This window comes from Sturnira hondurensis, unplaced genomic scaffold (assembly GCF_014824575.4).
Source record: "Sturnira hondurensis isolate 20B ecotype Veracruz unplaced genomic scaffold, ASM1482457v3 Scaffold0018525, whole genome shotgun sequence".
NCBI lineage: Eukaryota > Metazoa > Chordata > Mammalia > Chiroptera > Phyllostomidae > Sturnira > Sturnira hondurensis.
Window position 1 is genome coordinate 3,446,318 of NW_028091156.1, and position 27,127 is coordinate 3,473,444.

The window sequence follows — 27,127 nt, forward strand, 5'->3', positions numbered from 1 at the left end:
GGATTGAGTGTTGGCCTGTGAAGCAGAGGGTCGCTGGTTCGGTTCCCAGTCGGGGCACATGCCTGGGTTGCAGGCCAGGTCCCCAGCAGGGACCGTGTGAGAGGCAACCACACATTGGTGTTTAAAAAGAAAAAAAATGCAAAAAAAACCAAAAACAAAAACAACAAAAAAACTGCCCTTGAGATGCAGCGCCTGCCCTAGATGTGGCCGTGGGACCGCGCTCTTGTTCGAGGTGGATGCTGCAAAGTCTAGCCTGCCGACCTTCCGCCACTGAACTGCCTGAGCAGCCTGGGGTTTTCACGTGACTGTCTCGACGTTATTTTCTAAAAACCCCAAATAAGCCTTGTGAGATGCCCTTTGAATATTTTTAGACGAATATGACTTTGGATAGATAAAATATTTCCCCTAAACCGTTCACATTTTCTCAAATTTAGCCTCCTACCTTGTGTGGACCCCTTCTGCCAAAAAAGACCTCTTTTCCCTGTAAAGTATTAGCCATTCGTGCGTGTTTGGCAATATTTTTACATTATTGTATTACCTTTCTAAAGAAGGAAGGAATTCCCTTCTGTTCATCAGACAAGTTCTATACTTTCATTTATGCAGACATTTAAGTGTGCATGTAATTCTCATTTTAAAAGTTTTTGATCTTTTTGTTACTGATTGCATGAGGTTAATATATTTTGTGGTTCTCAAAATAGCAGGCTCTTAGGGAATCTGATGAAAATTTATCGCTGTATTTGTTACCTAATTTGTCATTAGAGGACAAATTAAATGCTTAATGTAAAAATGTGTGAAGGAGATGAGGCCAAAATTAGTAGGTAAGTTCAGATCGAATTACTTGTCTTTCTACACGTGGGGTGATAAACCAGTCCTTTATTAGGTTTAAATGAGCCTCATCCTTCTGGTTCGAAGTCTCTTCCGCTCGTATATCATACTCTGTGATGTAAGATTGTAAGAGTTGGTTTAGAAGCATTTATTAACTGTTTTTTATACTAGTGGTCCACGAAACACTTTTAAAATATCAGCTGGGGCACTTGCTGGCACACTAGAATTCACAAATGTGTCTATTTCTCTCCAAGAGTGGAAGATAACTATTTCTTTATTTTCTTGTTTACTGGATTAGATTTCATCACTTTGGTTGTAACCCCAGGCATTGTATATTAGGTCCAGTATTTATCTCGATCTATGACACATTCAATTTTTATAGCTGGTGACATTAAAATGTTCTGTAATTTAGGGGCATTCTTTATCAGATGCTTAAACATAGGCCTACCTTGTACGTGATGTGTAGAAACGGATGGTCATTAGTTTCTCCTAACAGAACCATGTTGATTTGAATGCAGGTGTTTTTTTTCTAACCCCAGATGAAAAGTTAAGGTGACCTCTGTTGCCTTAAAAATTCAGATAAGTAGGTTAATTATGTATTAAGCTCAGTGGGAGTTTGTTCTCACCAGTGCCATTGAACAACAGTGGCGGCCTCACTTGAGCAAATTCGATAAATGCATTAACACCCATCAGTCTAGTAATGAGGTTCTCATGCTCTCTCTCTCCTGTTTTTCATTTCCAGTGTTCTATTTAGGTGAGTGTTTGAATTCTGATTTTTCATTTAAGTTCCCCGTCTCCACTTCATGAATAAGTACCCCCCCCCCAAAGAATGTCTCATTGTCTTAAAAAACGTTGGGCTTAGGTGCTTCTCCAGATGCTCACTAAACACTTGTTTTAATCAAGCTCTTCATGTATAAATGTTTATTTTTCCTTTATTGTTGGTGTTTGCCATGTGTTTCAAGTAAAGCCTTTGGAGATGATGACAGTATTATGTTGCAGTCTTTCATTTGCTCTGTGTTACGTAAAGCTTATATTTTATTTTGCTAAACAAAAAGGAGACACATCTGTAAATATGTGATGACTGTATGTTTTTCTCGTGGTTTTCTCTCTAGCCAGCTAAATATTGAGATAACATTCATCTGTAATGTTTTCCTCCCTTTTTAGGGCCAACATTGCCTAGACAAAATTCACAGTTACCTGCCCAAGTTCAAAATGGCCCATCACAAGAAGAATTGGAAATTCAGAGAAGGTAAACTTCCTGGTTACTGTTTATCCTTTTTCATTCTGTTGTGGAAGACCAGACTACAAACATCCTCATATTGAAAGGAGATGGTCTCGTTAGCCGTTTGAAAGTTAGGACTTTTATTAAGTTTTGGAATCAGCATTAATAAATGAGCCCATTCTTGTTATGCTGAAACGGAAGATGTTAATAAAATTTCGTAGCTGCATTTTTTGTCAAAATCATGCTCATGTATATTTAAATATTTTAAATAGCATAAAATGTCTGTACTTCAAGGAGCCTTACTTTCATTGTAGTTACAGAAAGTTGAAATAGCACTGGCCTTTGCCTGAGGCATTGACCTTGAGACTTTACCAATGATCGGGTGTAGTCATGGAGCATGAAATCACTCTGTTTGTGACCACACTGCAGACGGAGTGCGATCAATAACATGATCTTCATTATTTCAGTGCAGTTCATAAATACATTTGAAATTATAATACAGACTCATTTAGGGGTAATTTTTCTGAATTAGCAGAATCTCTTGAGGGATAAGTAACTTTGTACAAAGTTGTTTTCTAAAATTTAGGTGTATTCGGTAACAAGCATGGAGCTGTTGAAACCAGGTGTCACATTTTAAAGCACAGGCAGGCTTTTTGGAGAAGCGTTTGACCATCACCCTGTTCTGGGGAGCTGGGAACCGTCGTGTGGGTTTTTCCAGCTGAGAAGCCTTGTTCCATGACAAGCTGGCGTTTCTTCTTGTGGCCTTTGACTTGGACCTCGTATTGGAAACATTCCTCGTATTCTCTGTGTTGTCCTAATACAGGCATCACAGCCCCTACAGAGTCAGAGGGATCTCTTGCCCTGGTTCCATGCCCGCTGCTTTGGCGTCAAATTGCTTATCTCTTGAGGAGGGTCCTCCAGGACCCTCCCCAAATGGTTTTATTTATTTACTCGTTTGTCTGTTTATTCACTCCTGCCACAGTCTGTGTAGTCAGGTAGGCCACTCCTGAAATAGCCTCCCAATTTGGTGAAAATCTAACTCTTTTGAGTGATGTTGTCATCAACAGGTTTTATAAATAAAATTAGGTTTCTGTAGAAATCAGGAAAGCTTAGAAGATAGAATAATTTCAGTTCCCTACTGAGAGTTTTAAATATAGCAGAGTAATTCCAAGAGTTATAAGCTGTAATGATACTGTGCATCTGTGCGCGCACACACGCGCGCGCACACACACACACACACACCCCCCAGGAAAGTAGTTAATAAAAAATGATCGCAGTATTATTGGGACTAACACATTTATAGAAAACTAAGAGGAACCAAGAAAAACCCAAACCATAATACATAATTTTGGTGAGTGTGGTGGGCAAGGAAGTGATCCAAGGCAGTTGCTAGAAGCCAGGACAGTTCAGGATGGAGACGGAAACCAGGGAGGGCGTGCTGGCTTGTGGGCCCCAGATGGAGGCCTGCGACAGAGGGCTTCCGAGAACTCGCAGCGTGTGGTGGTGCTTAGGAGGCAGTGTTGAGTGAAGTTTTAGTGATTGTGTGGGGACTGCGTGCCTCTTAGGTATATACCTGCTCCAGCCAAAGTGCCAGTCCTGGCTAGCAGTGCTTACCTGGACCCGAGGCATTTCTGTTGGTCTCTGAGTAGATACTTAAGGGTTTGTTTGGTTTTTAAAGGTTTTATTTATTTATTCTTAGAGAGAGGGGAAGGGAAGGAGAAGGAGAGGGAGAGGAACATCAGTGTGTGGTTGTCTCTCATGCAGTCCCCCTACGGGGGACCTGGCTCTCAACCCAGGCATGTGCCCTGTCTGGGAATTGAACCAGTGAGGCGCCCCTTTGGTCACACCCTGTGCTCAATCCACTGGGCTACACCAGCCAGGGCAACACTCAAGGGCTTGAAAATGGGAGATGCTGCTTATGCTTGTTTAGTTGAAGGCCTTAACTTTGTCATTTTGAAGAGTGAAATCCAAATTTCTGAAAAATTGGCATGGATTTTAAAATTATTTTCTGTCTGTAGTCATACACAGGTTCCTCTTCCTTTTAGGTAAACCTTCTGAACCCGTTTCTTTCTCTTTCGATATTAATTTCGTCTCTGTTTTTTTCCCCACCATTTGCGTTGTGTCTCCACAAAGCTGTCGGACACGCTGCTTCACGTCTAGCTTAAATTTTCTCCCTTCCTTTCCATACTCTAGTGTCTCTTCTTTTTGTTACTTCTCCCTTTCTGTTCCCTTCTGTCATGGAAAAACCCCTGAATTTACTTATAAAAAATTGTGTGCTTATTCTTACATGTTTAAATTTTAGCCACCTTCAAAGTACTCTTTGTTTGATGCAGTACACTTATTGAGATGTTTTTTCAACTGCTCGGAATAGTTTTTGAACTTAGTGACTTTGTCGATGCCTTTTCGAGCTTCTGCTGTTTTTTGTTTCACCTCTTCCACATCCACAAAATGTTTCCCTTTGAGGACTTTTTTTTCCGTCTGGGGAAACAGACCAAAAAAAGAAAAAAAGCTGCTGGTAGCAAGAGAGGGTGGGGCACAAAGGTCATGCCATTTTTGGTCAAAGACTGCTGAACACTCAGCTCAGAGTGTAGGCAAGGTGCGCCATCATGAAATGGGCAAATGGGCGTTGAAAGAGGCTTCAAAAAAAAATTTACTGAAACCGAACACAGCCTCTCACTACAACACCAGCTGGTCCACTGGTACAGATGAGTTCCTACAACACTCACCTAATGGAGGAGCCTATACTACAAGGGGCTGCCCCCTCTTGAAAATAATTCTCATTTGGGGGGGTCGCCCCCCATATGTACACTATTTTATGAGTTTATTTTTGATGAAAGTAAAATCGAGTTGATAAAACATTTACCCTAGTTATTAAATCTTACCAGTCCAACACCTTGACATTACTAACATGATGATAGTGTGGTTTAGTTTTCTGTTCATATGTGTGTTCGTTCTAATACTGGTTTTTGATGCCTGCTCATTAATATTTGTCTTCCTTGGCTGACTGTGATGCAAAACATATTCTGAGAAACATGAGTCAGTCCTCCGTTAGTCTCAACATAGAACTGAATTTAGTTAATATCTATAAATAGTTTGTACCTCACCACTACTACCTGGGAGTTATAAAAGGGGAGTAACAGTCCCGGAGTAACAGTCTCAGCGTAGAACAGGGGCCAGAGAGATGAAGGTGTTCCGACCTCAGATCAGCCTGCAGAGGCAGGATGGACCCAGGGTGGACCGCCTTCTCCTGTGAGTATTATCCCTGGTCTCCGGAGCTCTCTGATGGTGGAACTTGATTATATTGTTTAGTTCTGTCCATTGTCATGTGTTTACTAATCGAGATGTGAAGTGGCCACAGGTTGTGGTCAGAACATATTTATTCAGTTTGATTTTCTGACAAGTGTCCGTAATGTCAGAGTGTTACTGAATGTTATCAACCTTTCCAGAACATCCTCCCTAGTCTGCCGCCCGACTTCATTGCGTCAAAATTCAAATCACTCTTCATTTCCCTAACACTGTGTATTATAGGTAAGGCGGAATGAAACACAGTTTTAATTTTTTTTAATGTATTTCATTTATTTCTTTTTATTTCTTTAAAGGTTTTATTTATTTCTTTTTAGAGAGAGGGGAGGGAAGGAGAAAGAGAGGGAGAAAAACATCAATGTGTGGTTGTCTCTTGCACATCCCTTACAGGGGAACCTGGCCTGCAACCCAGGCATGTGCCCTGACCTGGAATCAAACCGGCGACCCTTTGGTTTGCAGGCTGGCACTCAGTCCACTGAGCCACACCAGCCAGGGCCACAGTTTTAAATTTTGTTATTTATATTTTGCTCGCTTTAACACATCAACCTAAACTTGACTTTGAGTCAACTTCAACTAAGTATGTGTCTGAATATATGCAAAAGCTACTAATCTCGTGGGCCAGCTCTTTCTGTATCTCTGTGTTTGTGGACACCTCTTGTGGGAGCAGAAACAGATATTTTGGTGGGGGGGGGGGACTGTTTCTGATGCTGTTTAAAAAACTGTTCTTGGCTATAATTTTGGTCACCAGCACTGTAATTGTTTCTGAGAAAACACATATATTTCAAATTATTTTAAAATGAACATCCTCACTTCAACGAAAAAGCACTCTGCCAGGCTTTTTTCATAGTTCAGAATTAGGGCTCTTGTATTCCGAAAAGTCTTCAGGCGACTCTCCAAGGTGGAGGAGCAAAAGCAGGCTTGCAGTTTTACTATTTCCCGTACGAACAGCTGTGTTGTAGACAGAACTCTAGGAAGCGGGGTCACATGCGCTTCCAGTCTGTGAGTTGGCAGTGATATTTCTAAGAAAAAGCAGAGTTTACATATTTGTAAACTGCCATCAAAATTTGGAGGACACGAAAGTCAGATTTACATACCACCCGGCTCAGCGGGGATGGATACTAAAGATTTGTAAACTTGAAATTTTCTGTTTTGCACATCTTTGGGAAATACAGTCCAATGTGCAACTTTTAGTGAGCAGGCTAAAAGGAGCTAGGATTCGTAACCCTTTTCTTTCTGACCCTCAGATCGAGAAAATAAACAGCAGGATCTCCTGCGGCTGTGTCTAAGCTACAGGCTTCAGTCGTCTGTCAATGAACTTGGGAAATTGATAGCATTGTGCTTTTTCCCTACATCAACAAGTACTCTTGTCTTTTACAGACCAAAAACCCTACAATATTATGACATACGGAACTACTTCCTCAAGTCAGCACGCCCTTCATTGTAAATGCCATCGTGCATAAGTCTTTCGGATTCATTTCACTCATACCTAGCCTGCCGTCTCCTACCTCTGACTTTGACTTCCTTGTTTGTGTTGTGTTGCCTAGAGAAGGCGCCATTCACTTGGGGGTGGAAAAAAAAAAGAACAAGAACTCGAGTAAGAAATGAGATGTAGTCTTAGAATACTTTGTGGTCCAGCTGTGAATAGTATTTACATTATGCCAGGAATAACACACTCAGAATGTTGATTTCATCGGCAGAAATCAGTGTTCTCCTGTGACTGCTGGGAAAATCGTGTGTGCGGGGAGGGACTTGGGAAAGCCATGGTCTCATTAGAAAGTCAGTATGTGCTATCTAAAGTTGGAACATGAGAAAGATCCAGAGAGTTGACAATAATTGTCTTCGATGCGCTAGAAATGGGTTGGGGGGGTTGGAGGAATGAACCACTGGTTTTGTTACAAGTTCTAAAACTATGTGCTTAGATCATTTTAATAAGATGAAAATGTGAGAGGTGGCACAGCGATGCCAAACGACCTAGTAACTTGGATCTTTTCACCACTGATTTCTTAGTGGAGCTGCTAATTTAAAGGGAAGCACTCTCCGTGAGTTTCTGCATTCAGACATATTCTTACTAGAAACATACGGGTGTATCGTTTGCCTTTTGGACCCGATAGATAGATTGCTCAGAGTATTACATTTAAAATGCCCTTTATTTTTATTTATTTATTTTTTAAAATTATTTATTTATTTGTCTTTAGAGGGGAAGGGAAGGAGGGAGGAAGAGAAACATCAATGTATGGTTGCTTATCGTGCGTCCCCTGCCGGGAACTGGCCTGCAACCCAGGCATGTGCCCTGACTGGGAATTGAACGTGATTCTCTGGTTCACAGGCCCACGCTCAATCCACTGAGCTACACCAGCCAGGGCTAAAATGCCCTTTGAAAAAACACACACATGTTGTGTGTGTTCAACTTAATAAAAAGACCTAGCTGAGTTTATTCACTAGATACAGGTTTTTAAAAAATATGATAGTTGACTTTCTCTGTCTAGTTAATTTTTTTATTTTTTTTAAGATTTTATTTATTTATCTTTAGAGGGGAAGGGAAGGAGAGAGGGAGAGAAATATCAATGTATGGTTGCCTCTGCCGGGGACACACACTGTATCGTGTGTCCCCTGCCAGGAACTGGCCTGCAACCCAGGCATGTGCCCTGACTGGGAATCGAACCTCGATCATCTGGTTCACAGGCCCGTGCTCAATCCACTGAGCCACACCGGCCAGTGCTCTGTCTAGTTTATTTTTTAAAAACATTCCTCTAAATGCCCCTAATTTCTTGCCCTCCTCCCTGCGGTGGCATTGTCGTCCCTCAGACACTTGGTAGCTAGCGGTGCATCCAATTGCATCATGGGAGTTGGTACTGTGTCCTAAAAATCTGCTCTGGTTACTTCGTAGCTCGTGGTCTAAACCGCTACCACTCAGAGTAAGCACTGCCGTAGGTTTCTTCTGGTTCTCTCCCGCAGTTCCTGTTAGGTGCGGTGATCTGTCCAGAGAGAGGCTTTGTGTTTTTGTGAGAGAAGTGGGATTAATTTACTCATCAGGGGGGCTTTTTCTTTGTTTTAGAGTCAGTTTAGGAAGCATGAAGGAGAGAGGTTACCGGAAGGGCTTACTGGTTTATTGGTCCTGCTGGGAGGGGCCAAGGATAGCGCACACCTTCCATCATTGGGCTGTATCAGGGAGCCAGACCTGGCCAGTTTATTAGCCAGGCCAAGGAAAGCCCCAGCTTGAAATTTCTAAATCATTATTATTATAGCTCAGATCTGTCAAGTGATCCTATGTTCCAGGTTCTTTTTAAAGGGGTTTTAAGGCATTCCCTCACTTAATCTTCCTCACAATGCTATGAAATAAATATATTATGTATTATATTAAGATGAGGACAACTTTTTCTCTTTTATTTTTTGAAGAGTTAACTTTTATCAGCAAGAATATCCTTTAGCTCCAGATGAGGATTGGGGACATTTTATTGTTCTTTTACATATGTGTATGGAAAGGAATAAACGAACCGTATTTTAGAGCCGCATACATTGGGCCTCTGCAGGTTTTTAATATACGGAGAGTAGTACGGAGGGATGGGATGCTCCTTCCTAGATATTAAAGTACGTGTATCTCAGACATCAAAGCATCAAGGTACGGGTGCCGTACCTGACAGACGGACAGACCATGAACCAAAACGTTCTGGAGCTTCAGAAGCGGCCACCATGTGCTATAAAGGCAGCATCTTGAATCGGGGCTGTCAGCTGTTCGGCAAATGGTGTGTGAGGTAGAGTGCTACTTCATTCACATCTGAAGCCCCGGGTGAGGTTCAGAGGAGCTGGGGGTTTCGCTGTAAAAAAAAATAAAAGTATGAAAAGAAAGTGCTGGTCCTAAGAAGGACACCCAAGGCAGATCACAGCAAGGAGCATTACAGCCAGATTTCTACAGGAAGATCAGAAGCCTAGTACAAATCAAAACACATCTTTTCCCTTAGCAAATGATGTGTCAGTCGTGATCCTTAAGATGCCGTTAGAAAAGGACTCCGGGGGGATGGAGGCCACACGCCTACTGCAGTCAGCCTGAGGAACGGGGTCGGACTGCGTGTCCTGCTCTCCGTGACTCCTTGAACCGCGGACAGGCAAACGGGAGAACACTGTGCAGTGGCAGAAACTAAAGATGCAGAACTATACTTAGTGCCTTAGAATGCCTTTGGCAGTATATTAAATGGGAGGGAAGAAAACAGAATGGTGGGTAAATATTATTCTATTTGTTTTTAATTTGCAGAAGGAAAAGTCTGCAAGGATGAATGCCAAAATGTTAATGATAGTTTCCTCTGGATTAAACTTTATTTCTTCTTACTTAACTCTGGGTTCTTTTTTCCACTAAGGAAACTTTGTTTAAGCTATTCCTGGGATCAGCTATTGTATTTTCTAAAATGTTAATGCATTACTTGTACAATGAAGCTTTGGTGTCATGTTTTAGGAAGGAAATTAAAATTTCGAATTTTTTTTCATTGAGTGATTAAAATAATGCTGTTGTCATTAAAATGACAGGTTCAGTTATTTGGAAAACCCATTGATCTGCAACATTTTTTTCTTGGAAAGTACAGAATAAAATGAGACAGGCCCTGACTGGTGTGGCTCAGTGGGCAGGATGTTTTCGTGAAAAGCAAAAGGTCACCAGTTTGATTCCCAGTCAGGGCACAAGCCTGGTGTGTGGGTCCCATCCCCAGTTGTGAGGTGCATGTGAGAGGTGCGTGTGAGAGGTGCGTGTGAGAAACAATTGCATGTTTCTCTTCCTCCCTTCCCCCTCTCTAAATAATAAACAAAATCTTTGTTGAAAAGCTTTTTTAAAAAAAAAGACATTAGTGTAATGTGCTAAAAAGTGGTCGGCCAAAACTGATCTTCCTAAAAGAAATTAGTTCCATTATGTGAAACTGGTAAGTCATCTCTGTGCAAAGTGGCCCTTCGCGTGGGGAGAGATGTCGATGGCCTGCTCTCTCCGTGGCTTTGTACCTGAATCAGAAATGGGGTTCACAGGTTCATTGTGAAAGAAACGGGGTTTTTCGCGGTGAGTAGCCAGAGATGCACATGTTAAACCATTTTTGTTCAATGCCAGGCAACTTCAGGAACAGCAGCGGCAGAAGGAGCTGGAGCGGGAGAGGCTGGAGAGAGAAAGGATGGAAAGGGAGAGGCTGGAGCGGGAGCGCCTGGAGCAGGAGCAGCTGGAGAGAGAGAGGCAGGAGCGGGAGCGGCAGGACCGCCTGGAGCGCGAGCGGCTGGAGCGGCTGGAGCGGGAGCGCCAGGAGCAGCTGGAGAGGGAGCAGCTGGAGTGGGAGCAGGAGCGGAGAATCACCGCCGCCGGTAAGACGTGTGCACGGCACCTCGGGGTCTTGGGGTCTGAGCTTGGAGCACGGATGGCATTGGGTGGAGGCGGGTGTTACAGTGTTTCACACCCGAGATGCTGGGGATTAAACAGTTTGATGGGAAATGATGAAAAAGTTCATAAAGTAGCAATGGCTGCTTTCACACTTTCTTTTTATTTCTCTCTGTGTTGCTTTTATTGCTTGGAGACTTAAAGTAAGCCCTTGGAAATTTTTATTCTGGCATTCTAACTGTTCTAACTCCCTATAAATTGACTGTAAGGTATAAGTGTTTTTATAAAATTTTTTTGGAGGAATTTAGGCTGTATTTCCCTTTAGAGGTTTGCTTAAATTGTCTTGAGTACTGTGTTATTATAACATCGTTCATCAAGACATTTGCCTAATTGTTTCCTAAGTTTTTGAATGAGGAATTAAAAACAGTCGGTGAAAAATAGCTTCTTTAAAACCGACAAGTTACTTCAACATACTTTTTAGTATTGTGAAAATTATTAAACGATGGAATTTATGGAAAGACTCATGGGTTTAAGTATGACTGAAAGTTTGAGGTCTTTTGACATTGAATGAAATGAACATTTATTCTGGGGTTTAACAATTAGTTTTTATTCCGTATGGCCTATATGAAACGTCTCAGTGTGGGCTGGTTAAGTATTGGTTGACTGGTTTGTTGTTCGACTTAACTTTTTGCCTTTACCTCCCTAGTTATTTTGGGGGGTTATAGCCAACAAAACAAAACTTTCTCACAAATATACATGGAATAGGGGTTCCTCTGCCTTTATAATAAAGGTTTGCCAATTTGGCTGCTTGTTTTTTTTTAAAAAAAAAGCGGAACTTAATTCTTCTGTTTGTAGCCCTTATTGGTGTCATATTAATGTACTTTTGGTGGACTAAAGAAGGGAAATTGAGGCTGCAGGTACTGTGTTTTTGTTGTAAAGGACAAGCTAATCAGTTTAAATTATCAGTCTATTAGATAGAAAACTTCGTCCTCCTCTGGATCTCAGCAAGGTGTTTATGAGTGGAAATATTCTCGGGTGGACTCAGTCACTCGCACACGTGCCCAGTTCTCTGTACTAACTGTAGTCTGCTTTTATACAGTTTTGTCTGAATGCTGGTTTGGTGGCTTTACTAGCTCCCTTTTTCTCTCTCCTTTTTTATCCTGTCTTTCGCTGCTGCTTTCCACCTCTGTCCAGCGCCACCTTCTGACAGCTCCCCGTATAGCGCTCCACTTCCCGAGTGTGCCCGTTGCCAGCCTCCTCCGGCACCTCCTCCTCCATCACACGCTAAAGTCATCTCAGCTCCAGTGCCAGAGGCCACTCCTGATCATGCCGTAGTGACCGCTTTGCCACCTCCTTCCACACCCCCTCCACCACCACTGCGACACTCGGCGACGCGGTTCGCAGCCTCCTTAGGGTCAGCCTTCCACCCTGTCCTTCCCCACTACGCCGCAGCTCCTCGTCCTCCGAACAAAACCTCGCGGCCTTCTTCTCCCGTGAACACACCCTCTTCTCAGCCTCCAGCTGCGAAGCCCTGTGCCTGGTCTACTTCCAGTTTCTCGCCCCTCCCTCCATCTCCCCCAGGAATGATTAGCAGCCCCCCAGGCAAAGCTGCTGGGCCCAGGCCTGTCCTCCCTGTCTGCGTTTCTTCTCCTGTGCCCCAAATGCCTCCGTCACCCACAGCACCCGACGGGCTGCTTGACTCTGTCACATACCCAGTGTCTCCGCCGCCTACCTCAGGGCCAGCGCCACCGCCGCCGCCGCCGCCGCCGCCACCACCACCGCCTCCCCTCACACCTCTGTCACACTGTGGACCTCAAGCTTCTCCTCCTCCGGGCACCCCTGTTGCCTCAACCCCCTCGTCCAAGCCTAGTGTTCTCCCTTCTCCCTCTGCAGCTGCCTCTGTGGAGACTCCTCTAAACTCTGTGCTGGGAGACTCCTCTGCTTCTGAGCCAGGCTTGCAGGCAGCCTCTCAGCCGGCCGAGACGCCAGCCCCAGCGGGTAAGGCTTCCTTTACTGCTGCTAACCGCCGGTCCCTTGAAAATGTCCCGTGTCGGCACCGGGGATCGCCTAGAAGGGCGGGGAGGGGGTTGTGACCGTTGGAACATCCCGGTGCCCTAGAACCGTATTTTTTCTGATTTACAAAATGAGCGTGCGTTTCTTTTCTGTTGTCTTCATGGTATTTGGAGGACCAGTAGGAGGACTTTTCATGGATTTTGGTATCTTCAGCAGGATCATAACTGGAGGTGTTTTCCAGTATTTAAAGGCTTCCTTCATACATTTCTCTTAAATTTCACTAAAAAATAGCCATGATGTGCTTGAACCACACAGCACGTACATGTTCTGACTTGTCTCTCCCCCTTGCATGTCTGTAGACCTTAGAAGTTTATTTAATGCCCAGCTGTGGTCGTTACATATATACCATCCCCAGGTCTCCTGCAGCCGTTCCAGTCATGACCCTGTTTCGCTTTGGCCTTTTCTTTCCTGTGTTGAGTTCCCGTCTTGGACTTCCAGGGAAGTCCATTGGGCTTTCGGTGCTCTCCCAACCCTGTGGCATAGCCTCCCTTCACAGCAGGGGGTGGAGAGGGTGGTAGGCTGGGTATCTGCCCCAAAGGGTTCCAGGGTCCAGAGTTACAGGCCGTCGTCGGCTAAAGAGAGTTGAGAGAAAATAGCATCTTCTATACTTACTCCTTCCCCCATCCCACTCCCTTGCCCAGACCTTGCTGTCATGGTAACATATTTCTAAGTGTGGATTATTTGTGAGTAAAGAAGGACCTGGCTCTGTGAGTAAATACGAAGATGCTTAGCAACTCTCCCCACCCTTCCCCTTTTTAAATAGGATTTAGCAGGAATTACAGGGAAGAACCGGACAAGTTGGTGCGGTGCCTACAAAGAAACAGTGTTAAGAGTCTGGATTTAAATGCACCTCTTCCTAAGACTCTTAGATCTCAAGCGAAGGCTCGTTATTGCTGCGTATATATTTTTCTTGTTGACGCCTCTGATTTGCACAAACACTGAGTTCTAGTTTAGCATCACTGTGGCCAGATGTGGACCAGTGAGGCGCAGTTAATTAGCCTGATTGGGTCCGACAGCCACTGACTGACAGCCCGACACTGTACTGCAAGCGATTTTTGCTTTCGGCCAGTGTAACTGCTCAAAGGCAGCAGTTTCTAGACAAGTACCCCCCAGTGTGCAGGTGGCCTTTTATTTGTCCCCAAACACCCCGTTTAAACCTAAAGGAAGGGAGAACCTACTAGTTGGGTTTTCTGATAATAAGGTCTTCACTCTCTCTGTGATTTTGGAAGAATTGGGCATTCCCCCCTTACTCTGTCCTCTAGCCTAAAAGCACCTCTGTGCTACAATTTCTATGTCTTTAAATGATTCCTGGTAATGATTTCGAGGTTGTTAATTGTATAGATTCTGTAACTTCAGTGATTCTTAGTTCTCGTTGCACATTGGAATGGGATCTGTAGTGATTTAAGATGCCGATGCCTGGGGCCCCGCCTCCTTGATGTTCTCAGACCAGCCCCTCTGGCTGTCTGTGAACAAGTAGGTACTCGCTGCTGCAGGCCTTGTCTCAGCCCTTAGGGTTGACACCGATGATTTGGGGTTATTTCAAATAGTGCTAAGAACTGCCATCATATACAGGGGTTTGTTTTTTCAGGGGTACTGACTTCCAAATTTTATAAGCATTCGTTTTGTGTATTTACTAGATCCCCATGAACAAAAAAGGAATTCTAGTTATAAACTAGGCGATCTGTTGCGTAGTTCTATTTGATAAGGCTCTAACATTAAAGTAAGAAGTTGTATGCTTTGTTTTTACACTTTAGTCTTTTTAATGCTGACCTAGACTTTCAACATTATGATAAGCTCGTTAATGTGCAGTCAATGTTTGAGTCGCCCGTTAAATGTAGCCTGGCTTTTAAGGCACTGATTGTCCTTCAGCTCTGTCGTTGACCGTCTGTCTCATTTAACGTTTCTTTCTCTCAGGCGTGGTCTTGGGACCACCTGCACCTCCGCCCCCTCCTCCACTCCCACCAGGTCCTGCCCAGGCTTCAGGGGTGCTTCCTCCACCCCCAGGACCACCTCCTCCTCCTCCTCCACTTCCGTCCTCAGGGCCTCCCCCGCCCCCTCCTCCACCCCCTCTCCCCAACCAGGTCCCCCCTCCTCCCCCGCCTCCTGCTCCTCCCCTCCCCGCTTCTGGATTTTTTGCGGGATCTATGTCAGAAGATAATCGCCCCTTGACTGGACTGGCGGCTGCAATTGCTGGAGCGAAACTTAGGAAAGTGTCACGGGTAAATGCACTTCCAAATTACTGTGTTTTTGTGTATGTCTTGTTCTTGCTTAATACCTGAAATACTGAATTTACCGTGCTCTAATGTTATGAATCCTATGTTAATAATGTCATTAGAAAAAAATTGAAATTAAAAAGTCTTTTAAAAAAGGAAAGAATTTAAATTCAGGGGAAATGTTGCCGGGATAATATAATTTCCATAAAGCCAACTGCTAGACTCACCAGTCAGTATTTTGCTGTATTTCCTTTACTCTTTTCCCTGAAACACACACACACTTTTCTTTTTGTCTCGACTGAGTAAGTCATAGAGAGCAGGTCCCGGTTCCCCCAGATATTGGTTGTGTGTTTTATAAGACCAGGGGCACTCACCTGCGTGACCATGGAGGAACTATCAAAGTCAGGACGCGTTCCCGATAGGATACTATCGTCCACAAGTCTATTCGAATTTCGTCTGTTGGCCACTCATGTCTTTCATGGCACTTTTTTTCTAGTCCAAGGTCACTCATTATATTTGGTCGTAGTGTCTCTTTAATGTGCTTTAATCTGTAACAGTTCCTCAATTTTTCATGACACTGACGTTTTTGAAGACTGCAAAGTCATTATTTTGTAGTTCATCCTTCAGTTTGGTTCATCTGACGTCTTCTCAAGATTAGATTCAGGTTGTGCATTTTGGGGGTGGATTATGCATTTTTTACCCCTAGAGTCATGTGTCCTGTTCAGTGTATCACACACAGGGCTGTGTGGGACATTTTCCCGGCCTTGAGAAAACTTATGTCACTGTGTAATAAGGCCAGTGTTCTTCACCTGACTAGTTCTTACAAAGTTTTAGAATGGAGGTTTTTATTGAGGTTAATGCTGATACATTCTCTTTCGAAAATAATGTAGTCATAAACACAGTAGTGCTTGACATAGGAGTTTATTATATATGTGTGTTCCCTTAAGGTGGAGGACGGCTCTTTCCCAAGTGGGGGCAGTGCCGCTGGCGTGAACGCGGCCTCGTCCAAAACAGACGCGGGCCGTGGGAACGGGCCCCTTCCCCTGGGGGGCAGCGGTCTGATGGAAGAAATGAGTGCCCTTCTGGCCCGGAGGTAAGTGAGAGAGCACGTGCAGGTGTTCAGAGTTGAGGGTCTTTCCTTCATTTTCTTCCAAAATATAATTTAGCTAGATGCCGTTCTGCCCTCTTGGGATAGCTTTTGTACTGAGTTGGATGATTTTTTTAAAATACGGTTTGCCTTCTTTTTAGGAGAAGAATCGCTGAAAAGGGATCAACAGTGGAATCAGAGCCACGAGAGGACAAAAATGTGAGTTAAAGAAGACTGTCCATAGCCCCTTCAGGAAGCCGTGTCACAGACCGGTTTGGACCTAATAAGAACTTACCGTTGCTTATTTCTGTGCTCTCAGATATTACAAACTGCTGGTTATGAGTGTATTACCTCATGATTTTAATGACATTCCTGGTAAAACATGGAGTTGTGGGGATGCCCTGAGTTCAGTTCTCTACCCAAGTCCGGCGTTCAATGAGTGAACAGTCTTTTACGAGGTTTTTTTTCTTTTGGTGTTGGTGTTGGTTTTTCCCCTTCGGGTCTCCATCTCCTTGCATTTAACGTGGAGGACTAAGACTAAATCAGCAGTGCTCAAATGTTTCCCCCAGGAGCCTGTGGTTATTAGCTGTTGCCTCCTTCCCGGTTCAGCTGGGCAAACTCAGCTTCCCTGGCTGTGTAGCCTGGTGTGTCACAAGTAGTGCAATCGTTTTTCCCACTCCGTGGGGCCCTCAGTGGCACCATTCCCCAGGTCCGTCGCCTCCGTCTGGCCTGATGGCATGGGCCAGGCCGTTCTCTGTGAGAACACCAAGGACGGGAGCTACAGGGATCGGGAGGGGAGATGCTGGGAAGGCGAGAGCAGGGAGACGCCTGTAAGGCTCTGATGATGGGAGAACACGTGGGGAAACGGCAGAGAGAATACGGAAATGGAATGTGCGCTAACTGTGTACGGCAGGTTTGAGATGTTACTAATATTTATTTCTCTGTATTTAGGAAGATTCAGAGCCCATAACTTCTAAGGCCTGTTCAACAAGTACACCTGGTAAGTTCAGGAGATACATTTTAGGTTCATAAACTTCCTCGGTGTGGCGATGCTCCCCGTTTCCCCATGTTCGGATCGAGTGACCGCTTGGTTACTAAAACGTTCAAAGTTTTGGTTCGCACTGGAAAGCACAGACTTTTATCTTTTTTTTTCCTTCTGCCTTTTGTTATCCAAGAGGCAGCTGTAAATTTCTTTTTGATACTGGGAGACCCATTGAAAGTCCAAGGGTTTCTCTGATGAATCTTTCTTTGAAATCATAGTTTTTGCACATTTTCTGTGTATCGTTGATAGTGATTTGAGGTTATTCACTAAAACAAAGACAATGCATCATCAGATGAAAGGAAAGTATTTTTTTTAAGATTATATTTATTTATTTATCTTTAGAGGGGAAGGAGACAGGGAGAGAAACATCAATGTATGGTTGCCTTTTGTGCGTCCCCTGCTGGGAGTTGGCCTGCAGGGAACCGGTCTGCAACCCAGGCATGTGCCCTGACTGGGAATCGAACTGCGATCCTCTGGTTCACAGGCCTGTGCTCATCAATCCACTGAGCTACACCAGCCAGGGCCAGGAAAGTATTTTTAATAATTGATTCTTGCCCTGGCTGGCATAGCTCAGTGGGTTGAGCGCGGGCCTGCGAACCAAAGGATTGCGGTTCGATTCCCAGTCAGGGCACATGCCTGGGTTGCGGGCCAGTTCCCAGCAGGGGACGCACGAGAGGCAACCATACATTGATATTTCTCTCCCTCTCTTTTTCCCTTCATACTCTAAAGATAAGTAAATAAAAATCTAAAAAGATATGTATATAATAAAAATAAAAAATAAAAAAACAATTGATTCTTAAAGGTGAAGATTGAGCATGTTAGCTAGCATTGTCTCTTTCAAAACATTCTCACATTGAGAAGGTCGTCATTTTACCCACCCATGTGGCTAATAGTGATCATCCAGGAAATAAAGCTCCTAATAGGTCAGGGGAAAACATCTTTTTAAACTTTCAGGAAACATTCTCAAATTTAGTGAAATTGAGAACTCTTGGGCATAGACTGTCCTGCTTAGAATATCAACGAAATGTATTTCCCTGGAGGTGCTTAGTGAGGACTGTCCCCAGGCTGGGCCTGTGGCTCTGCTCCAGTCTCAGGCCGTTGCTTCATTTTTGACTGAAGGATGGGGGGCAGGCTGTCCCCTGCCTTATCTGATCTGGAGTGAAGCAGCATACATTTGGTGATTGTGGTGAATTCCTATCTAGAATTGATCCATAGGAAACCACTGTAGAGAAATGCCTATATTAATTCCTACCTACATATTTTGATTTAGAGACTACCAGTGCCTCTGAGTTCCCCTTTTTAGAAAACATACTTTCCTTTTTGTTTTTACGGTTATACCCTATTTGTAAAAAAAGAAATCATTCTCATCATCGCAGTGACCGTTCGGTAGTCTGACTGCTGTGTTACAGTGGACATTGTGACTTTGTGAGCAGTTTCCCCTCAGCTCTGCTTGTTTCTCCTCTGGACAGGACTCGAGTCAGTTTACATTATCTTCATTTAAAAAAGCTGTCTGGCCCTGGCTGGTGTAGCTCAGTGGATTGAGCACGAGCCTGTGAAGCAAAGGGTCACTGGTTCGATTCCCAGTCAGGGCACATGCTTGGGTTGCAGCCAGGTCCCCAGTGGGGGACACATGAGAGGCAACCACATATTGATGTTTCTCTCCTACTCTTTCTCCTTTCCTTTCCCTCTCTCTCAAAATAAATAAATAAACTATTTAAAAAATAAAAACTGTCTGGCTGTGACCCATTTATTTTACTTTATTTTTCTTTTATAAGCCAAAATTAATTAGAGGCGCTGTTATTAATACCCTAGGCATTTAAAAACCTAACTATGACTTAGGGTCACAGAACCTTTTAAAATTTGAAAACAGTAGAAATCCTCTCCCCAAGAGAGGAAAAAATCATATTTTTATACAGATCTGCTCATCATTCCAAAATTTGTATGCATTCCTGGGAGGTTATGCAGAGACCCCTGGTTAACAGCTCCTTCGTATACATCCCCTTATTGAAAATGCAGAAAACCGGAGCACCGTTGTCCCATTTGTTCTGTGTGTTTTTGTGTGTGCGCCTTCGGTGTTCAATCAAGGATTCATCCGAAGGGCCGGGGCTTCTCTTTTCACTTCTCTCATTTAGGGTTCTTTTTTAAAAAATTTGCATTGTACCGGGCACATGACAAGCCAGAAAGGCCTGGGCACCAGCTGGGGAGATGACACACACACACACAGACAGACATGAAAAGTTCATCTTTTACACCCACGTGTTAAATATTAAATAATGTGTCAGAGAGGAAGGACATTGTATTGTCTGGGGTCACCTGGGTATCTCTAGAGAAAAATGACGTCTTGCTATGTGTTGAAGGGAATTCAGTCTGGCTGGACATAGAGGGAGGGGCAATGCTGCACAGGTAGGGAGCCAGAGATGAGCAAGAAGAGGCTTGCCTGCCTAGAATGGAGAGCTTTTTGTGTCCTGGAGGGAGGGTTTGGAAGAGCGAGTGAGAACCAGACTGTGGAAAGCTTTACATGAGACGATCAGGAGTTTGGTTCTGGCCGGGTAGTGCAGTTGGTTGGAGTGTTGTCCCAGTGTGCCAGGGTTGCAGGTTCGATCTCCCCTCTGGGCGCATGCAAGAGTCAGCCAGTGAATGCATCAGGAAGTGGAGCAACTAAAAATCTCACTCTCTCTTTCTCTTTCTCCCCCGCACCCCATCTCTCTAAAATTATTCACAGAAAAGAAAAGATAACAGTGTAGGCTTAATCTTGCAAGCAGTGGGTTGATGGTTTAAGAACAGTAAAAGTGGCCGTAGTGAGCAGTCTGACATGGGAGTCTAGGAGGGCTGAGAGGGGGAAACCGTCTCCAGTGCAATTCCAGCGACCTGTGGGGGGTGACCCAGCCTGTGTCCTTCCCCCTCAGACTGACCTGGGGCCCCCCAGAGAGCGGGCAGCCTCTCTGTCCGCACAGCTGAAGTGACCTGCTCCTCCCCAAAACCGAGGAGCCCTTTTAAGATTAGAAGAGGATTTGGCTGATGGAGAAAGACCTTGGCCCACTGCTGAGTGTTAGCACTCACTACACTGTCACACATTGGATAATATATCTTCATCCCTCCGCATGCCTCTTCTTTGGTGACAGTGCCCTGGTGGCCGCCCCCCCCCGTCTGTCCACCTGTCTGTCCTTCATTTCTATTTAGGACCTCCCTCTTTGCACCTACTCTGGCAGATGCCTCTGGGACGTGTTTCTGTCCCTCCCAGACCTATTTAAAAAGAGGGACTGATGACTGATGGATGAGCAAAGCGAGATGAGTGATGATGACTCGAAGGTTTCACATGTAGACGACCGGACGCAACAGCAGCCAGGACACAGCTAGTGTTTCGAGGAAGAGCATGAATTTGCTTTTGCCCGTGTGCAGTTTAGAGAGAGAGAGCGAGCGAGCTGCTACCTGAATGAGAGTGTGAGGCCGCCAGCTGAGGGACAGCATCGGAACGTGGGGTTCCCTGGTTAAAACTGTGCCCCCAAGGTCACAGATCGACCTTAGACTTGATTCTCAGGCGGCCAACTGCTTTCCCGCGCCGAGGTCTCACTGCTGGTGTCAGCCCGTCAGCGAGCCAGGCCGGTGACAGCAGCATCAGTGATCTGGCCCAAATCGGAGCAGCGCTTGGTAGCACAGGAGGTGCGGACCGGCGAGTCCCGCACAGCCTTGGCAGAAGGAGCTGACCGGGAACTAACGTTTAACCAGAACTGTCGGCTGGAGCCCAGGAATTAGTTACTTTGGGAGTCAGGGAAGCACAATAGAGCTGTGTGATTCCGAGATTTATTTCACGTTGTTTGAATTTTTTTTCCAGGAGGACTATCTGAATTTAGATTAAATGTCAGACTTTATCAAGACATTAAAGATTGTACTTTTTATTTGTTTTATTTACTTTTAGTGCGAAAAATCGTTTAAAATAGTATGCTGATACTGACTGAGTCTGATAAACTTACACTGTCTTCTAATTTAACATAACTTATGCTGTGTCATAACTATTCAAACATAGGCCGCTCTCACTCGGATTATCCTGTCTTTACCAAAGAAGCTTCTTTCCGTTCAGTGAACCGGGTTGTGGTATTTTTGATTTAACAGTCTAAGTATATACCAGGGAAGCTCGTCACACTTGGCCTTTCTTCTCATTTCAAGGTCTGAAATTGTTCAGATTAGAACCCTTACAGATTTTAATTCAAGTTCAGAATCGAAATGAAAATCTCCTTGTTTATCTGTATTACTACATAAGCCTGTATAATGGTATTTAGTGTTTTATTATTTGTTTTACAATAACTCTGGTCGCATGTCAGATGTTTAGTAACTTATGCTCTTTATTTTTAAAGAACCAACGAGAAAACCCTGGGAAAGAACGAATACAATGAATGGCAGCAAGTCACCTGTTATCTCCAGGTATCAATGTTTCTTCTAAGTCTGACAACACATTTTTATCTCAAAAAGAAGTTGACACCTACATCTGTGTGGTAGAAACAACGGGTGGTAGACTTGAACTTGGGCAGTGGAGCGAAGAAAACCCCCGTGTTCCCACCGCTGTGGGACCAGCGCTGGGCTCCTTTGTATTTCCTCTGGTGGTTGTCTGAGTTCTGCCCCGTGCTTGCAGCCAGCCAGGTTGTCTGAAATTTCAGTAGCTTTTCTTCCTCCTGGTTTTTTTATTTTGAGAGCTTCAAAACTACGGAAAAGTTAACAGAATAGCACAGTGAACACCCGTAGACCCATCACCTAAATACACCAGTTACTAACATTTCGCCACATTTGCTTGAACTCTTATCTACACATGCACACACTTTTTTCCCTCCGAATAGTTGGAAGGCAGTTTACAAATATCTTTTGCTTCACCATGAATACTCCTTGTGTTTTGTCCTAAGAACCAGGACATTCTCTTAAGAAACCTCAATACAGTTGTCGCTCTCAAGGAATTTCACACTGAGCAAAATAATATTACAGTGCGTGATGTATTCACATTTTCCCATTAGTCTGAATGACATCCTGTATTTTGTAATTGTGATTTTTGAAAGAAACTTAACATTTTAAACTGAAAAGCAGCCGGAGAGAAAAGACGACAATGTTTATGAAAGAGCAAAATAAAATTCTGGATTGGTAAAATAGAAAGATTTTTGCTCTCTCTGTTCAAACTTCTAATTATAATCAAGTCAGACGAAATAGTGCCCAGAAACAAGAGTGGTTAATTCATGTTTCTCCAACTGGCCCTGTGTCTGTGGTCAAGGAAATCCAGTATTCCTTGGCTAAGCATACTGTATTATCATAACTAAATTTCTATCACAGGTTTGGAACACAGATGAATTTTTGGGGGGGGGTGGTATATGAGGTAGTTTAAAGGTCTCCCTGAAACGAAAGCTGTTTTTCCTAGAGACTAAAGAGTTTTTTGCCTTTTCTTTCTGAGCTATTTGCCTTCTTTTTGCCTTGTAAAGGGCAAAGTTGACTCTGCTTGCAGAAGTCTAATAAAGAAAACTACAGGGGTGGACCTCGATTGTTATTGCTCTGTTCTGCGTCAGCCTAATCTGCATTGGCCCTCGTGGTGGTGAGGTTCTGTTCTCCTGGAGGCGACAGGGTTTGCTGAGGACACTGCTGCCTAAGCACCCCGAAGAGGCCGGGCCTTTTGGAATGTGTAGGTGCTTGTAGTTTCTAAAGTGACCGGAAGAGGGTCCGGCAGAAGTCAGGCCTGCTGGGGTGTGTTTGATGGTAACATGGGTGTAATAATCGATAGTTTTCATTCGAACATTTCACCTAAAATGTGCTCGAGTGTGAGATACTGTTACATCACAGAATTACATGCTTCTGATTTGGTGTTTAAAGAGGGGTGTTATTTGTGCCTGGCCCCGTATTTGGGCTGTAGAGGAAAAGGCAGGGATTCGTTCAGGCTTACCTGCTTTTCCAGGGGCTGCGAGGCCGAGCCGACGCGCAGTCTTTGAGTGCGGGCCTGGCCCCAGCCCGTCTGTGGCGGCGCCTTGGGAAGCTCACTGGTCCCAGGGAGATGGAGAGCAGCACCGTTACAGAGCCATTTTCCTTTGGAGGTGGGAATCGGACGAGGAGGACTGTTTCTCCTCTTCCCCACTCCTTTCCGTCCAGGCTGCACTGGTGGTGATTCCGCTGTGAGCTTGCCTACGGCCAAACCGAAATTCCCAGCAGAAGTGTCTTAGAAGGGGCAGGAAGAGGTTCTCCAAGTGGATGGTGCTCCTTGATTTGTTTGCATTCATTTAGTGCAAGAAAAACTACCCGAACGGTTTTGCAGACTTTTTCTAAAGGAAGCTCAGTAAGTGTTCTGAAGGCTGCCATTTGAAACGTGTTTTTGTGTGTAGGTCAAGGGAATATTGGTCCTTGCTCTCCACTAGTGTGCACTGTGATCACCTTCTGACTTGTAGGTGGCTTTCTTCTCCTTTCCCAAAATAGGAATTCTGAAACGCCTCGTTGTTTCCTGACCACTTCTACAGCTTTCAGTAGATTCGGTGCAACTAGCAATATGTGTGATGTATATCTTAAAATTTCACTACAGGCACTTTTCAACCATAGGCGATTTTGAAAATATGTCTAGAAGATACGAAGTGTGTTTCTTTCCTTCCTAAGTTGTCTCCCCTGTGCCCTCTGGAAGCTTGTACCCTGGCCATTTTATGGTTTTAAGTGTGCCGTGCCCTCCCGTGGCGGTGAAAATACCCCTTTCTCTTCCGAGTCTCCGTGTCATGACTGTGGCACGTTAGTGTCCTGTGTTAACACGCAGGAGATGCTGCCTCACGCTGTAGTTACTAAATGAAGACGTCAGATAGTGAGTAAACGCAAGGCCACTGTGGTTAAAAATGCTTTGAACTCTGACTGGAATGAAACGCTGGGAAGTTTGTGGTTTCTTCCTGAGATTTTTTTTTACTAAGGGCTTGCAGGTCTTGTGTTCAAGATGGAAAAATTGTTCTCTGTACGCCCCCCCGAGAAGAGTTATTTTTCTCTAGTTCAGGCCACGATAATTTTTACTGGGCTTTCATTTGGGACTGAATAGCTTTATATTTACTCTAATAGAAATGTCTTTGTGTTTTGGTACTTGCTAATAAATCTTTGTGTTTACATCTCACTGTGTCTATAGTCTATAAAAATGACTTTAAAAATTCTCTGTGATTAAGGGAACAGTACCCTCACATAATTAGAATTGGTCTCCAAATACCTTCTGTTTTGTTGGAAACACTTATTTTAAGGTTAGTGGACTCCTTTAGTTCTTATTTTGTTTGCTAAGACTAAAAAACGTGTAAAGTAATAGCATAATGAGAAATCCTTTTCAAAGCTCTGTTGTACGCCCCTTTACGTGGTCTCTCCCCTTCCTAGACGGGATTCTCCGAGGAAAAGTCAGATGGGTTTTGACAGCAGACCCTATGATTCATTACACAGGTATCACCCTGCTGTGCCTTTGTGGTTTGAGACTTTCAAATAACGCGTTCAGGCTAGGGCTGAGCTTTTTCTGCACGGATCGGTAATCACCACGGGGCCATGCTTATTGGGACGGTCGACTCTTTCGTGTTCACCTTTGTCCAGAGCACTTTTTTAAAACTTCTAAGAGATTTCAGTTAGAAAAGTTAGTATAGTATTCATGTCCCCACCATCACTTTATAGTTGGACTAGGATAAGTGTAAATGGTAAACTTATCAGACACACTAGAATGGGAGTCTGAGGCCACACGTACGTGGGCTGTTTGTAGGTCGTCCGTACGGGACGAGGCCTTTAAAAGGGGGAATACCGGATCCTGCAGCCACGGTTGGGGATAAGTCATTCTCTGAGGGAAATCTCTGTTTTCTAATACTTTGTTGTAAATTGAGTATCTTTGACAGCCTAGCATCTAACATCCTGAACAGATGGTTTGTTTTCTAGGATGAGTCCTATTATCCCATTTTTTCTAATTAAGAAAAACTTAAAATGTGAACCATGTATTTCCTTCTTCATTGAAACAATGGCAATTTTAAAAAATCTCCAAGTGCTTAAGTTACACTGAGAATTAATTTGGCAGAAGGGACATACAAATATTGTAATATATCTGGAGGCAACACGGTCACTCTAAAGTAACAAAAACCTTTGAGAAATCCTCATGTTTTGTTACCAGTTATGGTGAAAACCATAGATTAAGAACAACAAATGTATGCATGTTACTACCCATGTCTGTTTTTAAACCTGCGCACCAGGTCTCCCGGGAACGTGAGCTTGGCATGGAGCAGTGTCCTGGGCAGAGTAAGGGGTTCCATAACCAGACTGTATTTGGCCAAAGTGCTGTTAGCTAAAGTTATTTTCATGGCATCAATGATTAAAATACTGGATAAGTTTATTCCATCAGCCTGTTGAATCTGCACAAAATGTTTGTATTATAATAGTCAAATCATTTTTTTTCGAGGTGATTTAATTGTTACAACCCAAAGACTCAAACTTGTTAGTAGGTAGAGAGACGGCACCAGTGATGAGATTGCTGCTCATCTTCCCGGTTATCTTGCCACCGTCACACATAGGGCCTCCCGGGACAGTGTTGTCCATAAACCGTTTTTTAAAGTGGTGATTACTTCTTTCCTTCAGTATGAAAAGTTCCCCCCTGTAGTTAACTGTCGTGGTGGTGGTGGTGGTGGTGGTGGTGGATTGCATGTTAGCATGAATTCAGTTTTTTAAGAATTGCATGTTCCCACAATTATTGTATAACAATAATAATTTCTTGCACTGTTCAGTAAATATGAATATATTGGTAGCATCCTGCCTGGTTAAGTAACAGGTGGTAGTTATTCACATGAATTTAACGATGTTCGTTTTCTAGCTTAGGAGAAAACATTCAGCTCATTGTACCACTTAAATATGAACAGTAGAAGAAAAGGCACAGTAATTAATGGCTTAATTCTGCAGAGCAGGAATGGGTAGCGTGGGCAAATGAAATGCACAGCAGGTCGACCTTAAGAATATTGTACTAGACCGGGCTTTACACAGAGCGCTATGGCTGGCCTACTGTGGACCTCGGTGCATCTTAAGTCCGCTGTGGCACTGAGCAGTCTCCTGCAGAGTGAAGAGTGTGTCCTCCTCACGGGAGGCGGGGAAATGTGTTGGGGCGAGGAAATGTGTTGTGTAAACCTCCTCGCCCCCACAGGACCTCCCTCCGTCCTCATGGAATGGAGCTTTCTGAAAGTTACTTTCCTCGTCCTCATGGAATGGAGTTTCTGAAAGTTACTTTCCTCGCTCCTGGGAGCATATGCAACATCTAATGCAATGTAATTGGTTGATTGCTCCACACAACCTCTTAAGCAGTCACGTTTGATGTTAAAGCAAATATTCCTGTTCAGGTGCTCCGGCAAAATTGGAATGAGCCGACGGGTGGCTTTCCTCTGCACTGAGCTGTGGCCCCCAGCACCGAAGCAGTGGATTTCCCACTCAGTATTTCCTCCTACCGCCAGACGCGGGGAGGGAGCCGTGGCTGACTCAGTTGATACGGAAACTTTTGCTGGAAATAAGCCTAATCCTGAAGATGTATTTGTTTCTGTGAAAATTTTGATAGAAGCTAAACTTTTCAAAGTGCAATAATCGACAATCAGCTTCTGTGTGGCATTCCCTTGTTAAAAAAACGAAACAAAGCGAAGTGAGTTTATGGGAGTAATTAGCCACAACACACCATTCAGACGGTATCTCCAAAAAACTTCATCCGGAAATGGCCACATTGCCCTTTGGATGTGAATATACTTTTAACATATAACCATTTTTTCCAACATGTTTATTTCTTTTTTTAAATGTTTGAAATGGAATTAAAAAATACATAGAAATTGTGCTTGCTGAAAATTCCCCTCCCCCCAGACCAAGGTGTAGAGCTTGTAAATTGCTTCCTATTAGAGTAAACCATTTGGTTTTATGTTTTCCCTTCCACTGGTCTGTCGGCTATCTAGTAGACGATGTGCAATTTCAAAAGAAGGAGAAAGCAGGAGTGTGTCACTTGGGCCTCGGAGGTTGCAGGTGGCCTTTCCTCTCTGTCGTGGTGGACACG

The 27,127-nt window shown here is 44.0% G+C and overlaps 1 protein-coding gene across 6 annotated transcripts in view; it reads left to right on the forward strand.

Moving 5' to 3' along the window:
* The window catches only part of ENAH (ENAH actin regulator), a 106,910-nt gene that overhangs the window by 72,335 nt on the left and 7,448 nt on the right, over window positions 1-27,127 (forward strand). For 2 of the 6 annotated variants that reach the window (XM_037069348.1, XM_037069349.1), the window contains 8 exons: window positions 1,990-2,074; window positions 10,434-10,678; window positions 11,886-12,689; window positions 14,679-14,983; window positions 15,925-16,070; window positions 16,226-16,283; window positions 17,016-17,064; window positions 21,459-21,525. In XM_037069348.1, coding sequence (XP_036925243.1) covers window positions 1,990-2,074; window positions 10,434-10,678; window positions 11,886-12,689; window positions 14,679-14,983; window positions 15,925-16,070; window positions 16,226-16,283; window positions 17,016-17,064; window positions 21,459-21,525 — 1,759 coding nt within the window. Of the gene's footprint in view, window positions 1-1,989; window positions 2,075-10,433; window positions 10,679-11,885; window positions 12,690-14,678; window positions 14,984-15,924; window positions 16,071-16,225; window positions 16,284-17,015; window positions 17,065-21,458; window positions 21,526-24,456; window positions 24,520-27,127 lie in introns of all 6 variants that reach the window. The other 4 variants (XM_037069350.1, XM_037069351.1, XM_037069352.1 and 1 more) reach the window with 4 other exon arrangements.